The 15,080-nt window shown below is 47.5% G+C and overlaps 1 protein-coding gene across 1 annotated transcript in view; it reads left to right on the top strand.

Moving 5' to 3' along the window:
- The first annotated feature begins 1,280 nt into the window (after nt 1-1,280).
- Nucleotides 1,281-15,080, top strand: part of LOC144780978 (cysteine-rich protein 1-like) — a 43,786-nt gene continuing 29,986 nt past the window's right edge. The window contains exon 1 of the mRNA XM_078659571.1: nt 1,281-1,395. Within this exon, the coding sequence (XP_078515697.1) occupies nt 1,356-1,395 (40 nt within the window). The 5' untranslated portion in view covers nt 1,281-1,355. The remainder of the gene's footprint in view (nt 1,396-15,080) is intronic.

The raw sequence follows: 15,080 nt of genomic DNA on the forward strand, positions 1-15,080 counted from the left end.
GACCTGGCCAGGTGTTAGGCCGTTGGCAGAGACAGACCGGTTAGGGAGAGACCTATTCTGTTGTCTATACAGGTTCCAGAGATAAAGGCGTGGGTGCAGTAGAAACCGGCCCAGGGCATCAACTCGGGGTCACGTAGAAGACAATTTTGTGAAAGGTCAAGAAAGGGTTTTGTGAGCAAGATGGAGTTCATACACGGCAACATTAAGAAATACAGTTATTACAATAGGCAATGACACAATATCAGACACAGCAATCAAGGGTGGGGAATGAATAAGAAGATGCTACAAATGTACAATGATGAACTAACTTCCTGGAGGGGTCTGAGAATGAGGGTATTAGTTCTGAAAGTGTCTTTGAAAGAGAAGAGATTTCGTGAATGCTTTTTCCCTAGCAAGCCATATGATTTAATGATTCGAAGGCTTTGTGACTCGACCTTCTAGTTCTCTTTGATGTGAATAATTTTATTTTTGTCATTTTAGTCGCTTGTTAAAAATAGATATTTACGTTTCATAATAAACAGGACCTCTGCCTGGACCGTAGATGCATTCAGTGAATACTGCTAATATTGAACCTGAATTCCACACGCGGGTTTTAATTCATTTTGTCTTGATTTCTTTTCTTTTCTGGGGTTTACTTCGGTGCTCAAATGTTGCGTTGGCTTTCTTTCAACTTTTACTTTTTTCCTTTTCTGCATTTTATTCTGTCGATCTACTTGTGTATTTCTATTCTGTGGTTTGATATGCTTTCCACTTTTTTATTTCTTTTTTTTTTTTATTTCTGAAATTCTTTATTGTAAAAAATATATATTTACATGGACAAGGCTTATACATGAGTGGAGGAAGAAAGTAGGCGGAGGAAGAGAAAGGAAGAAGGAAGAGGGAGGGGGGGGGGCTGTAGTCCGTACGCTTCTTTAAGTTCCAGTTATACTTTCTTGTGGATTTGTACTTTTTCCTGTGGTGTAAGCCAATGCAGGGATGTTATTCCATTTCTTCTGGCTTCATTTTCTATTCAGTGTTTTTATTGCATCGCTCTCTTTCCACTACTCGCTCCGGGGTTTATTTTCTTTTTTGCTTCTCTGTTGGTCTTTTTTATAGTTTTATCTGCTGCGGTTTTTTACTCTCCGTTACGTTTCTCCTTTTGGTGCTTATTGCTTAACAGATGCAGTCACAGAGGCTTGCCTGCCTCCCCAACCTCCGGGGGGTATTGTCCCTCCTCTACGCCCCACCCTGCCGCACCCTGTGTACAAGAGGCGCGCGGACGCGACGAGGGCTCAGAGACAGTAGCCCGTCCTCGGAGCCTGACAGCAACGCCCGACACTCACCTCGCCTGACACCCGACACCGCCCCTCGCCAACATGCCCAAGTGCCCGAACTGTGCCAAGGAGGTGTACTTTGGTAAGGAGTCTTCGCTCAGCCTCCACCTGGCAGCACGGGCTGAATCCTGTGCCCACAGGCAGCCTCCTCGCGGCAGAGCAGCAGTGACTGATGGGAGAGCGCGTGCCTGGCCCACCTGCCTGGCACTGAGCCCCCAAGTTACTGCCGTCTGCTGCCATCCCACCAGCTCTGCGTCGTTTTACGGTCTCTGGAGTGTGCCTGTTCCAGTGTCACTTATCTGGCACTGCTGCTAGGCACTTCGTGTGCGTGTTGCCCCTGTGCATTGCATGTCTTTCTGGTAAATAGTTGGCACTGTCCATGGCCACTGTATGTGTTGTGTTTCCTGCCTGGCACTGCACAAGTTTATGTGAAATGTCTGCTGCCACTGTTCCTGGGCACGGTGTACGTATCTTTTTGCATAGGTTTTTGTTAATATGTGGCACTGCCACTTTGCACTGCGTGTGCACTGCATGAGTAACTGTATTATATTAACTCTCAAGGCTACTCTCAAGGCACTCTCTGTGATCCTGTTGCCTGTTCGGCACTGTCCATGGGCACTGCACGCTTTTCTGCATTTGCTATTAGCAGACTCTTTTCTGGGCCCATACTGTTTGTGTTACCTTCCTGGCACAGCCTTTGGGCGCTGCCTGTGCGTCTGCTGCCTACCAGCCATCGCCCTTCGTGTTCTGCTTCTATAACTCGTGTAATTCAAATAGAACAGAAGATGGACGGAATGCTGAATCAATCAAATATTCACCCTCATTCACAGATCTGAGTTAAATTCATCATTTCCCCCCCCCTCCATCATTTGTTTGCGCAGCACTTTTCACCCTAAGTGGGATGGGTATACCCAGGTATGGGTACCCTGCTTACTGTGTCACTGGAGTCAAGTTAGCCTGTCTGATGAGGGGTTTTACCCCCCAAACCGTGCCCAGGATGCTTGCTTCTGGTCCAGGGAGGACCTGGCTTGGCAGTTCGGGCTGGACTGTTTCCATGAGGCACAGGGTCAAGACTGATTTGCGTATGGCTGGGTCCAAACCGGTGTGGCGCAGTGAGCAAAAGACCAATAGATGTAACCCAGATCTCTTGACTGGGGGTGAATGTCTGATTCATTCTGCATTCCGTCCATCAATTGTTGCCGCAGCTCTATTACTCATGTGACCTCAAGGCCTGCATGCGTTTCTAGTTTTGGTACCTGAAATGCGCTGCCTGGGCCTGCTTGGGTTTCTTCTTTGCTACCAATAGGCACTGCTCTTAGGATGTGCAGATTCTGCGTGTGAGCGAGTGTATTTCTGTTTCCTATCGGGCACTGCCCCCTGGGCAATGATTGCCTTCATGTATGACACCCAGTGCCCCAAGAGGCCTTTACCACACTCTGCTTTTCTTACCCAATTGGCTCCTCTCTTGAACACTCCATGTCTTTTAGTTACTTTGCTGGCACTGCACGTGATCCTCTTCTTGCTGTCCAACATGTCAATTATACATTGGAGCAGTGCGCGCGCAGTCCAGGGGTACTGTTACCATCTGCCCCTGCGGTGATCTTCTGTTGCATGGATGGCACTATTTCGTTCCTGGTTTTGAGTATCACATGTTCATCGATACATGCCTAGCACTGTCAATGGGAAGTCAATACTTTTTTGACGCTACCTGGCAGTGTCCCTTGGCACAAAATTCTATATTCTCTTACCTACACAGCCCTGCTTCCTGTCCTGTTCTTTCATTCCCTGCCTGCCACTGCCCCAGGGCATTACATGTTCATCTGTTAATTACTTCCCGGCGCTCTTGGGCATTACATGTTCACCTGTAATTGGAAAGTGGTGCCCTGGGCACCGCATGTTATTCTGTTACCTGCCACGCTGGGTATTGTACGCTAATGCACAGAACTACCCTCCCCCCCCCCCACCCCTTTAGTATAATGGCCCTCCCCGCGAATTTCCAGTAGAGTATAATGTTGTTTCCCTGTTGACATTGTTTCACCATAAAAATGAATAAAGCTATAGCGGTCTTTTTTGTCTGTGCAGCCTGCACACATTGCTTGACATATTTAGCGAGGGTGTGTAGAGTGTTCATTTAAAGTGGCAGTGTTCTAGTTAGGTTCGTGTTTCCATAAAAGAGCATTTCTTGTTTTGCTGGTAACTTTGGTGCAGTTTCAAAAATGTGCACGAAATTCACCCCGCCCCGCCCCCCCCCCCCCCCCCCCTCCCAAAAAAAAGTTCATCCACCTCAGCTCTTTCTTGGAACGTTTTGGGATGATTTGGCAAGCAGGGGGGAGGTGGGGGGAATGCAGATTTGTCAAAAAATGTTGAGGTCTCATGTTAATTCCCATGGGAAAATTTGCTCTTCCACACAAAAACAAAACGGTTACATTGAAATTACACCACATTTGGCAGAAAGTTAGAACTTTACTCATAAAGTGTGTTTTTTGTTATTTAGTGTAAATTCGTTCAGCTGTTTTCGAGAAATTTTTATTTAAAGCGGTGCTCAAGGTGGTCGTGAAGGGGTAAAAAAGTTCGGTATATGTGGAAAGTTGGTTCTGTGAAAGTCCCTTGGTACCATGAATTAAAAAAATAAGACCCTGTGAATTCTGATAAACAGACTGAAGCAAATTGGTTTAAACGACAAAGCCCACGAATGGTTAACCGCATTTCTTAGAAACAGGAACCAGGTCGTCACTCTGGGTAGGTACAAGTCCACAGGGAAACAACTGTCCTCAGGGGTCCCACAGGGATCCTCCCTGAGTCCGACCCTTTTTAGGTTTTGCCTGGCGAAAGCTGCGCTCTGCGCAGCTTTTTCGCGCAGGCGAAAACCTGATGAGAACTGTAGTGGGGTTTGGGTCGGCCCTCGTCATTTATTGGCTGGCTCCATAAATGGAGCCTAGCCATTGGACGAGGGGCCTGTCCGTCAATGCCGGACCAGATTCGGGGGCGTTCCCGAGAATCTTTGGCTTTTGGCTACGTCATGATACGTCAGCCAAAAGCCGGGAACGCCCCCGAATCTGGTCCGGCCGGGCCGTGCTTGCTGCTGTCCTGCCTTACTCTGTGTCCCTCCTCCCGCCGTCCCCCTCCCGCTCTCCGTGAGCCTGTCTTTCTCTGTCTGTAAAGTGTATATTGACAAACGAAATCGGACCCGGAAAGACGCTCCTCTGAATACCGCCGCAATCACGCCTCTTCTCGAGGAGATTCAAAAACGGCAGCGCATCTCAATGCCCATAGGCGGTCCCGGGATAAGAGAGCGGCCCCCCCAGCACTGCTTGTGCCGCACTCCGGTAAGCGCCGCTCAGCCCTGCAGCGCATCTCAATGCCCATAGGCGGTCCCGGGATAAGAGAGCGGCCCCCCCAGCACTGCTTGTGCCGCACTCCGGTAAGCGCCGCTCAGCCCTGCTGTTCACGGGTGTACGCGCCAGAAGTCTCCTCACCCCTGCCGCTCCCGACACCCTGACCGCTCTCACTCCTGCCGCGTCCGATGCCCCACGCAACCGGCAGTTCAAAAACTTGATGGGGGGCCTACGGACTCCTTCTTGCACACACGACCTTACCGCTTACTGTGTAGTCGCGCTCAGGGTTCCCACCGGCTCCATGCGAGTCTCTCTGCGCCCACACACCGAGCCGCAGCCTCCTCAGCCGGGACCAGCATCTGCCCTGAATTGCATGCGTTTCTTCGGCACCATAGGGGGAGCCCACCGGCCCGAACCGCTACTTTCCTCCACCTTGCGTGACTTGCGTCACGGCAGCAGCGCTCACCACCGCCCGCGGCTACAGTTTCGGTTTCGCCAGCCAGGGCCCCCGGACGCCTGTGTTCTCCGAGCGGCCGCAGACGGTGTCCAGAGCAGAACTCCTCACAAGTTGGACTCCCTATGCCAGCTCGAGTCGTCTCACCACATTTCTTGACGGTCAGCACCAGTTACTTGTAGGATTATGTATAATTGTGGGCACTGAGGTTGTGATGTTTTCTGTGCTGTCTCCCACAATTCTGCCCATCACTGTTGCAAAGTGATTTAAACTTGCTAAAAGGGCTGCTAGCCTCCTTAAATATGTGTTTTAGGCACAGGAAGGTGTGAGCGTGTCCGCTTTGTAACCAGTTTAGAAAATAATCGTTTCTTTCGTCACCAAAGCCGGGTCAAATGTTCCTGTGACGTGGTTTGTGCTTCCCTTGTCATGGGTGTTTTGTGTGTTGCTTTACATCCTCCCCTGGCCAGGTTGTTATTGATGTACTGCCGGAAAACATCTGGAGAGGACCGGGTTCCTTTCATACCTCATTAAACGGAAATGGACTCTGAGACCGGACTGGTTTTCAACCTATGGTTTTACTAGGGTGTGTTTTTCTGGTTGTGAACGTTGGCCTTCAGCACGGTTGACGTGGCCCTCCCCCCCCCCCCTCGCTGTCCTGTGCCCCGTTCCCGCCCTCCCCCCCCTCGCTGTCCTGTGCCCCGTTCCCGCCCCCTCCCGCTGTCCGTTCCGCCCCCCCTCCCCTTTCACTCTCCGTTGCTTGTTTGTTTTTGGTGCCCAGGGGGTTGCATTCAGACTTGTATCGCCCAAGCACGTGGTTGCCATACTATTTAGAGCAAGTTTAGGCTTACTATTTGACTGCAGTTAACAAGAAATCATCTGGAATGCACTCGGTTTACATTGCCACTGAAAACGCAAAGGTTTAAATGGTTTCTTCTGTATGGCTTTTATCTAATTGGGAGCAGGGCATGGTGCTATTAGGAGGATTAGCAAACTTTTGATTAAATGCACTATGCCTTGAATTTCTTATGTTGAAGTGGACTCTTTTGGCAGTAATCACATCGCCAGGAGAATAATTGAACACCGTGTGCTGTTCCCGCCCCCCCCCCCTCGCTGTCCTGTGCCCCGTTCCCGCCCTCCCCCCCTCGCTGTCCTGTGCCCCGTTCCCGCCCTCCCCCCTCGCTGTCCTGTGCCCCGTTCCCGCCCTCCCCCCCCTCGCTGTCCTGTACCAGGAGGTGAGTGACCAATACTCCTCTGACTGGATCCAAAGCCCACTGTGTACATCATTTTATTTTTATTATGTCTCACCTCTGTCTGTTGCCAGACGTTTTGGTACTTTACAGTGGACTTAGCGCCCGCCCATTTCTACTTCGGTTCATTGTCACTCTCCTTTGCTTGCTTGGAATTCTTAGCTTCGGTAGGTTTTCCTCCCTCTACTTTATTTCTTTTTTTTTTTTCTTCTTTAGCGTTATGGACGCACTGCTGTCCATCCACGGCTCACTATTTCAGGTGGTACTTTTTTCTTTTAATTTAAGCACCACTTTATGAGAGTGCGTGTTTCCTCCAGCTGGCTCCCTTGTGTACTTCTCCCCCTCTGTGTTTCTCACTCATTCTGTTCCTGCCTTTCATCCTTTGTCATTTTGCTTGACCCAGCATCTCCTACCCATCCTTCGTTGTCAGTGTGCTCTCCCTACCCTCTCCTGCCCACCCTCCATTGTCCATGTGCTCTCCATACCCTCTCCTGCCTACCCTTTGTTGACGTGTGCTATGCCCACCCTCTATTGCCCGTGTGCTTTCTTTACCCTCTCCTGCCCACCCTCCGATGTCCGTGTGCTCTCCCCACCCTCTCCTGCCCACCCTCTATTGCCCGTGTGCTTTCTTTACCCTCTCCTGCCCACCCTCCGATGTCCGTGTGCTCTCCCCACCCTCTCCTGCCCACCCTCTGTTGACGTGTGCTTTTTTTACCCTCTCCTGCCCACCCTCCGATGTCCGTGTGCTCTCCCCACTCTCTCCTGACCACCCTCTATTGCCCGTGTGCTTTCTTTACCCTCTCCTGCCCACCCTCCATTGTCCATGTGCTCTCCATACCCTCTCCTGCCCACCCTCTGTTGACCTGTGCTCTCCCTACCCTCTCCTGCCCACCCTCCATTTTCCGTGTGCTCTCCCCGCCCTCTCATGCCAACCCTCTGTTGCCCGTGTGCTTTCTTTACCCTCTCCTGCCCACCCTCCGTTGTCCATGTGCTCTCCCTACCCTCTCATGCCAACCCTCTGTTGCCAGTGTGCTTTCTTTACCCTCTCCTGCCCACCCTTCGTTGTCCATGTGCTCTCCTTACCCTCTCCTGCCCACCCTCTGTTTCCAGTGTGCTTTCTTTACCCTCCCCTGCCCACCCCCCGTTGTCCTTGTGCTCTCCCTGCCCTCTTCTGCCCACCCTGTTGCCAGTGTGCTTTCTTTACCCTCTCCTGCCCACTCTTCATTTTCCATGTGCTCTCCTCACCCTCTCCTGCCCACCCTTCGTTGTCGATGTGCTCTCCTTACCCTCTCCTGCCCACCCTCTGTTGCCAGTGTGCTTTCTTTACCCTCCCCTGCCCACCCTCCGTTGTCCTTGTGCTCTCCCTGCCCTCTTCTGCCCACCCTGTTGCCAGTGTGCTTTCTTTACCCTCTCCTGCCCACCCTTCGTTGTCCATGTGCTCTCCCCTCCATCTCCTGCCCACCCTCCGTTGTCCATGTGCTCTCCTTACCCTCTGTTGCCAGTGTGCTTTCTTTACCCTCCCCTGCCCACCCTCCGTTGTCCTTGTGCTCTCCCTGCCCTCTTCTGCCCACCCTGTTGCCAGTGTGCTTTCTTTACCCTCTCCTGCCCACCCTTCGTTGTCCATGTGCTCTCCCCTCCATCTCCTGCCCACCCTCCGTTGTCCACGTGCTCTCCCTACCCTCTTCTGCCCACCCTCTGTTGCCCGTGTGCTTTCTTTACCCTCTCCTGCCCACTCTCCCTCTCTCTCCTCCTCTAGCCCTCCTTCTCCTTTCCGCCCTCCCTCTCTTACCTGCCGCCCTCTCCTTTCTGCCTTTCTCACACTTTCCTACCTTCCCTCATGCCCTCACACTCCTTTATGCCCTCCCTCTCTCCTGCGTCTATTCCTTCCCTCCTGCCCTCCCTCTCTATCCTGCACTCGCTTCCTTTTGAGCTTTCTTACTCCTGGCCTCTTTCATCCCTTCCCTCTCTCTGCAAATAATTGCATTATAAATGCACTCCAGATTTCTGTGTAAAGTAAAACACATCAACATTTTACACATAATTCAATGAAGATACAAAACACCATTTATCAAAAGCTCAAACTTTAACAAAGGGAGTGCAGAGTAGGGAGTGCATAGAGCAGGGGGAGTGCAGAGTGCATAGAGTGCAGAGTGCGTGCAGAGTGCGTGCAGAGTGCATAGAGGGTGCAAAGTGCATAGGCAGTGCAGAGTACATAGGGAATGCAGAGTCCAGAGAGAGTGCATAAAGAGTGCATACAAAGTGCATAGGGAATGTATACAAAGTGCAGAGTGCATAGGGAATGCAGAGTGCATAGGGAGTGCATACACAGTGCAGAGTGCATAAGGAGTGCAGAGTGCATAGAGAGTGCAGAGAGAGAGTGCATAAAAAGTGCAGAATGTATAAAGAGTGCAGAGAGAGTGCAGAGTGCATAAGGAGTGCAAAGTGCATAGAGAGTGCATAGGTAATGCAGAGTGCATAGGGAGTGCATAGACAGTGCAAAGTGCAGAGAGAGTACATAGGGAGTGCAGAGTGTATAGAGAGTGCAGAGTGCATAGGAAGTGCAGAGTGCATAAGGAATGCAGAGAGTGCATAGGGAGTGCAGAGTGCATAAGAAGTGCAGAGTGCATAAGAAGTGCAGAGTGCACAGTGCATAGACAGTGCACAGTGCATAGGTAATGCAGAATGCATACAGAGTGTATAGGGAGTGCAGAGTGCATAGGGAGTGCAGAGTGCATAGGGAGTGCAGAGTGCATAGACAGTGCAGAGTGCATAGGGAGTGCACTCTGCACTCTTTAGGCACTCTGCACTCTCTATGCAAAGTGCTGCATAGGGAGTGCAGAGTGCATAGGGAGTGCATAGGGAGTGCATGATAAGTGCAGAGTGCATAGGGAGTGCAGAGTGCATAGGAAGTGTGGAGTGCATACAAAGTGCACAGTGCATACAGAGTGCTGCATAAAAAGTGCAGAGTGCATAGGGAGTGCATAGGAAGTGGAGCGTGCAGGGTGCATATAGAGTACAGAGTGCATACAGAGTGCTGCATAGGGAGTGCAGAGTGCACAGGGAGTGCATATGAAATGCAGAGTGCATAAAGAGTACTAGGGAGTGCTAGAGAGTGCCAAGTGACTGCAAAAAAAGGTAATGGCAATGTAAATGACAATGCCATTTACTTATCTGTTTTCGAAACAAAAACATAAATACAAATTTTGGCATATACAATGCCAATAACTCTAACTTTTCCAAAGGCGAAACCATTGCATTGTAAATGCTTGTTAACTTATACATGTCCCCTCTGCTCACACTGATTGACTCCTTCGATATTGAAGCAATCAGCTACGCAGACGACACCCAATTGATTCTGACTTTGGATAAAAACTCCACCGCGGCAGAAGAAAAATGTCATCACTGCCTCACCTCAGTCATGAAATGGATGGAGTCAAACCATCTCAGGTGTAACAGCTCCAAGACAGAGATTATGTTGTTTGGGAAAGCTAACAACTTTAACCCAACCCTATGGTGGCCCATTAATTCAGACCCACCGCCTGCCACAGTGGACACAGCCAAAAATTTAGGTTTTAAATTCGATCCCTCGCTGTTCTTTCACAAACAGGCACTCGCAGTTGCAGGTACTTGTTTTCAAATTATAAGAATGTTGAGGAAATTCTTTGATCTGCTTCCCCTGCACGCCAGAAAAACTGTTGCAGTGGCCCTGATTTTATCTCGCCTTGACTATGGCAGACACGGTAAACAACATTTACAACGCAACTTTTACAACGCACTACCATTACAACGCATTTTTTACAACGCAAAAACTTTTACAACGCATACCATTACAACGCATGTTTTTACAACGCAAGTACTTTTACAACGCATGCCATTACAACGTAAGTATTGGTAAGTATACAATTATATTTAATATTTTATATGTTTGGTTTTTTTTAACGTTTTCAGCTTTTGGGTAAAGGGGTATTTTTAGGGTTTAGGGTCAGTTTTCAGTTTTTGGGTAAAGGGGTATTTTTAGGGTTTAGGGTCAGTTTTCAGTTTTTGGGTAAAGGGGTATTTTTAGGGTTCAGGGTCAGTTTTCAGTTTTTGGGTAAAGGGGTATTTTTAGGGTTCAGGGTCAGTTTTCAGTTTTTGGGTAAAGGGGTATTTTTAGGGTTCAGGGTCAGTTTTCAGTTTTTGGGTAAAGGGGTATTTTTTAGGGTTCAGGGTCAGTTTTCAGTTTTTGGGTAAAGGGGTATTTTTAGGGTTCAGGGTCAGTTTTCAGTTTTTGGGTAAAAGGGTATTTTTAGGGTTCAGGGTCAGTTTTCAGTTTTTGGGTAAAGGGGTATTTTTAGGGTTCAGGGTCAGTTTTCAGTTTTTGGGTAAAAGGGTATTTTTAGGGTTCAGGGTCAGTTTTCAGTTTTTGGGTAAAGGGGTATTTTTAGGGTTCAGGGTCAGTTTTTAGTTTTTGGGTACAGGTGTATTTTTAGGGTTCAGGGTTAGTTTTCAGTTTTTGGGTACAGGGGTATTTTTAGGGTTCAGGGACAGTTTTGGGTTTATGAGATACAGTGTTTTTTTTGGGTTCAGGGACAGTTTTGGGTTTTTGGGGTACAGGGGTATTTTTAGGTTTCTGGGTTAATTTGGGTTTTGGGGGTACAGGGGTACAGGGTAAAAAAAATTAAATTAAATAAATTAAATTAAATTAAATTATATTAATTACAATTAATTTAAAAAAAATATATTATATACTTACCAATACTTACGTTGTAATGGCATGCGTTGTAAAAGTACTTGCGTTGTAAAAACATGCGTTGTAATGGTATGCGTTGTAAAAGTTTTTGCGTTGTAAAAAATGCGTTGTAACGGTATGCGTTGTAAAAGTATGCGTTGTAACATCATAGATCCCAATGGTCTATATGCTGGAACAAAAAAATGGTGATAAAACGACTACAAGTGATCCAAAATGCCGCCGCCAGGCTGGTGCTGGGACTCCCCAAACGGTCATCCTCGACCGATGCCCTAAAAACCCTCCACTGGCTACCAATTCACAAAAGGATCTTATTTAAGATCCTAACCATCACCTATAAAGCCACCATTGGAAGTGGGCCACAATATCTGAGGAAACACCTTAGACCCTACAAAACTAAACGAACCCTGCGGTCTTCCAACGAGAACTTGCTCACCAATCCCCACTTCAAAATGAAAACCCGAGGGGGGAAAACTCTGGCCACACTGGGAGCAAAAGCTTGGAATCACCTGCTCACCCAACTAAGACACACCAACAACGAGCTTATGTTTAGAAAGCTATTAAAAACTTGGATCTTCAGCACTTCAGACCAGGAAATCTTGGCACTTATTTGATCCCTCTGCAATCATCCTTTTTTTGCACCCTTCCCCTCCTGTCTTCCCCTCTGTCTTCTGTCATCTAGCGCCAAGATGCTCCTTGGAGTGAACGCTGCGCTTTATAAAACCTAGTTTCATTCATTCAATAGCTGAGGGAGCTTTTCTCCCGTCCATCATTTCAGTAGTGTGGGGCCGTGTGCAGCAGAGGTTGGCCTCAGACCATGGCCTCTGGCTAGGCCCTGATCCCACCCTGCTGAGAGCAGAAAACTCCCTGCTGTGCATGGCGAATGGTTTTCTGCAGGGCCTGGTCCCCAGGCCACACCTACAATGCCAGTATGAGATACACCAACTCTAAGTGGGACACCAATGCATTCTACTTTATTCAATCAATCAAAGATTTATAAAGTGTGACAAATCACCGGTGAGGGTTTCAAGGCGCTAGAGGTGGCTAGTTGCTTGGTGGTCATCTGCAGTCTTCAATTTGTCAAAATCTTCAGCAAAGTTCTGATATTGAACATCCACAATTTATAAACGCTCTCATTACATAATTTGTCTATAGCACTCGGTGGCAACTATTTAAAGGAGCCACATTTCCATACTTCCACTGAGGGATAACATATTGTCAGCATAAACTTTGACCATTCTCACACATTTTTTGGAACAGGCTTTGGCATTAAGCCACACCCTGCTTACAAATCTATTGTGGCAACCCACATTAGGTGTGCTCTCCTTATCTTGTATTACTTGCATCCCAAACGTCTGTGATGTAACTTTCACCATGTGCAACCACACTTGCCTCCAAGGTTTGCTATATTTCCATGCTATGCACCCACCAATGTTCACTCAGTAACTATATGCTGTCTATGACTAAGGGGTTATCGGTGATGTCATCAGTGATGTCATTTAACAGACATGATTGATCCAATGTGAGGTAATAAGCAGAGCATGGCATGGTTGCAAGTTTTGGTTAGCTCAGTGAACTATAACTGCTGAATTTCAGTGTTTTCTTTTTAAATGTTAGTTTTATTTTGACATCTAATTATAAAATCACTTTAACCTTTCTCTTTTTCTGTGAATAAATATATAGTGTGTGTGTGTGCATATCTATATACAAATATATATGTAATTGTACTTAGATTTGTTTTAAAAAACACACTAACTTACATAGCAGGGACTCATTAACAGCGTCTCGCGCTCATCTGCCTTTTAAAGAAAGCTCGGTTGGCTAGTGCACCTTTTGTAGAAGTGTAAGGGTCGAATCGAATCAAATCTAATCTTTATACGAATTTTTACAAATCCATAAAAGCAATACAAATATACAATCCCAATAAATTAAAAGAGCCATGATTCCAAATACATTTGTAAAATACAGGTTAATTAGCAGCAACAGTACAAAAAATTTCTAAGGGTGCTCCATTGTTTTCCGTGCGTAAGTAATAACTCTTAAGAAAGTGCTAGTGCGGAATATCAATTCTTCGTTATTCAGAGTTAACAACATCAAATAGGATTCCTCCAAAGAAAGTGGTCTGTGCTTCTTAAAATATGGAACTAGGAACCATTTGAAGTATTTTTGGTAAAATTTACAAAAAAAGAGAAAATGTAAATCATTTTGTACGCTCGTATCATCACATGGGCACAATTTATTTCCAGATGTAAGGGTCAGTTTAATCAGAGTTGCTGAGCAGAGACATTACTTTACCCCATCCACATGTACGTAATGGCTACATTTCTTGCATTCTGATACGTATAGTTTTTGCTCTTACCATAGGTGTCAGAATGGAAAGGTCGGACTGGACGAGGTATTCACACCTGGCCTGGTACATACTCACAAGTGGCCCCTTGACCAGCCCAGGCCAGTACAGGCGCTTTAGGCAATAATGTGTGTGCTATGTTGAACCCACTCACACAATGTTAAAAGCGAAACTACAATCCCCAGAATGCAACATGCTGTTGACTGATAAGGCAGGACTGGTGAAAGGAGTCAGGCCTAACGTGGGGCTGCCTGACAGCTGAGCCAGTATTACAACTCGAGATCTTTGCACTAAGTTTGGTCACAAAAGCTTCCGTCAGAGCAGCTCGCGGGCACTCGAGGGTTACACCGCATGGTGAAAACAGGTTCTAATTGCTGCTCTGTGCCCGCGGTCCCGGCTGCTGCCCACTGGTCTTGCATTGCCCCGAGTGCGCTCTGCAGTCTTGCCTCGCTGGCATTGCATTGCGTCAGTCTATGCCGATCCCACGCAGAGGCCATCTCAAAGGTCAGGAAGGCCTTCGACAGCGCCCTGTCTGCAGCAGTGCCTCGAAGCGTTTAGTAATGAGCGCGTGAGCTGTTCCCGCCTCGCAGCTTCTCTCGCGTCTCCTCCCACGGATCAATATGCACCCTGGTCACCTCCTGCAGGAATGCGAGCTCAGCGGCAGTTAACTTGTAAGGAATAAGTGCCGGGGCTCTCGTCAGGAGACAGCTTGTTAGCGCCGCTTAAAGCAGAACCAACTATGAAAGTGGGGAGATGATGTGGCGTAATGGCCAGAGCTGCCGACTTCGGGACTGAGAAACCAAGTTCGAACCTCTACATCGGTTCAACATCCTTTGATTCTGGGCAAATCGCGTAATCTTCACGTGCCTGCCATAAATGAATGTGTCTTTAAGTGGTGACTAGGAAAAGTGCGGTGTTGATGGTTAAGTGCTGGTGCTGAACACCGGAAATCACCAGCTCAAATTAAGCACTGCTGTTAAAATGAAAAGCGAGAATAGCTCCTGCAACTGACCTCTGTACAACCTGCCAGCGGGTATTTGCGTGTAGCATGTGGACCCTAATGCATACTCAAGTTGGGGCCACAGCGTGTTTCATCCTTCAGAGCCCGTTACTGATGTCATTGATTTGAGCAGCGGCAACAGTAAGGATGAGGCCATTTGGCTCGCGGTCCTCGGGTTTTCTTTGTGAGACCCCAGGGCTTGTGAAGGTTGGATTGTTTCAGTTTATTTAAAGGTAAAAAGGAAAGAGAGGGGCTCTTAGTAACCCAAAGGGAAATAGAGCACCAATATACTTGAAAAGTAAAACAAAAGATTTCCCGGTGGGAGATATTATTTCCTGCTCATAAGTCAGGGCACAACTCTCAAACACCATTCATACCATTCATTTTTGTGGAACGGGAAAACACTCGCCAGAAAGGAAAACCACCCAGTCTAATGATACTATAAAAAATATACACTTTATTCTAAAATATACAACACTAATCAATAAATAAAAGTTAAAAAACATAAAAAACACAATGGAATGCACAGTTAAAAGCCACCTAATGTGGACGTGGAGAAAATTAATCTAAAGAGACATTTATATCTGTCTTTAGTCTGTCATTTCGGACCATCATTTGTCAACACTACGAGGAAAATATTCCTTTAGTTCAGTTAGAA

Source organism: Lissotriton helveticus, chromosome 9 (genome assembly GCF_964261635.1).
Source record: "Lissotriton helveticus chromosome 9, aLisHel1.1, whole genome shotgun sequence".
NCBI classification, from domain to species: domain Eukaryota; kingdom Metazoa; phylum Chordata; class Amphibia; order Caudata; family Salamandridae; genus Lissotriton; species Lissotriton helveticus.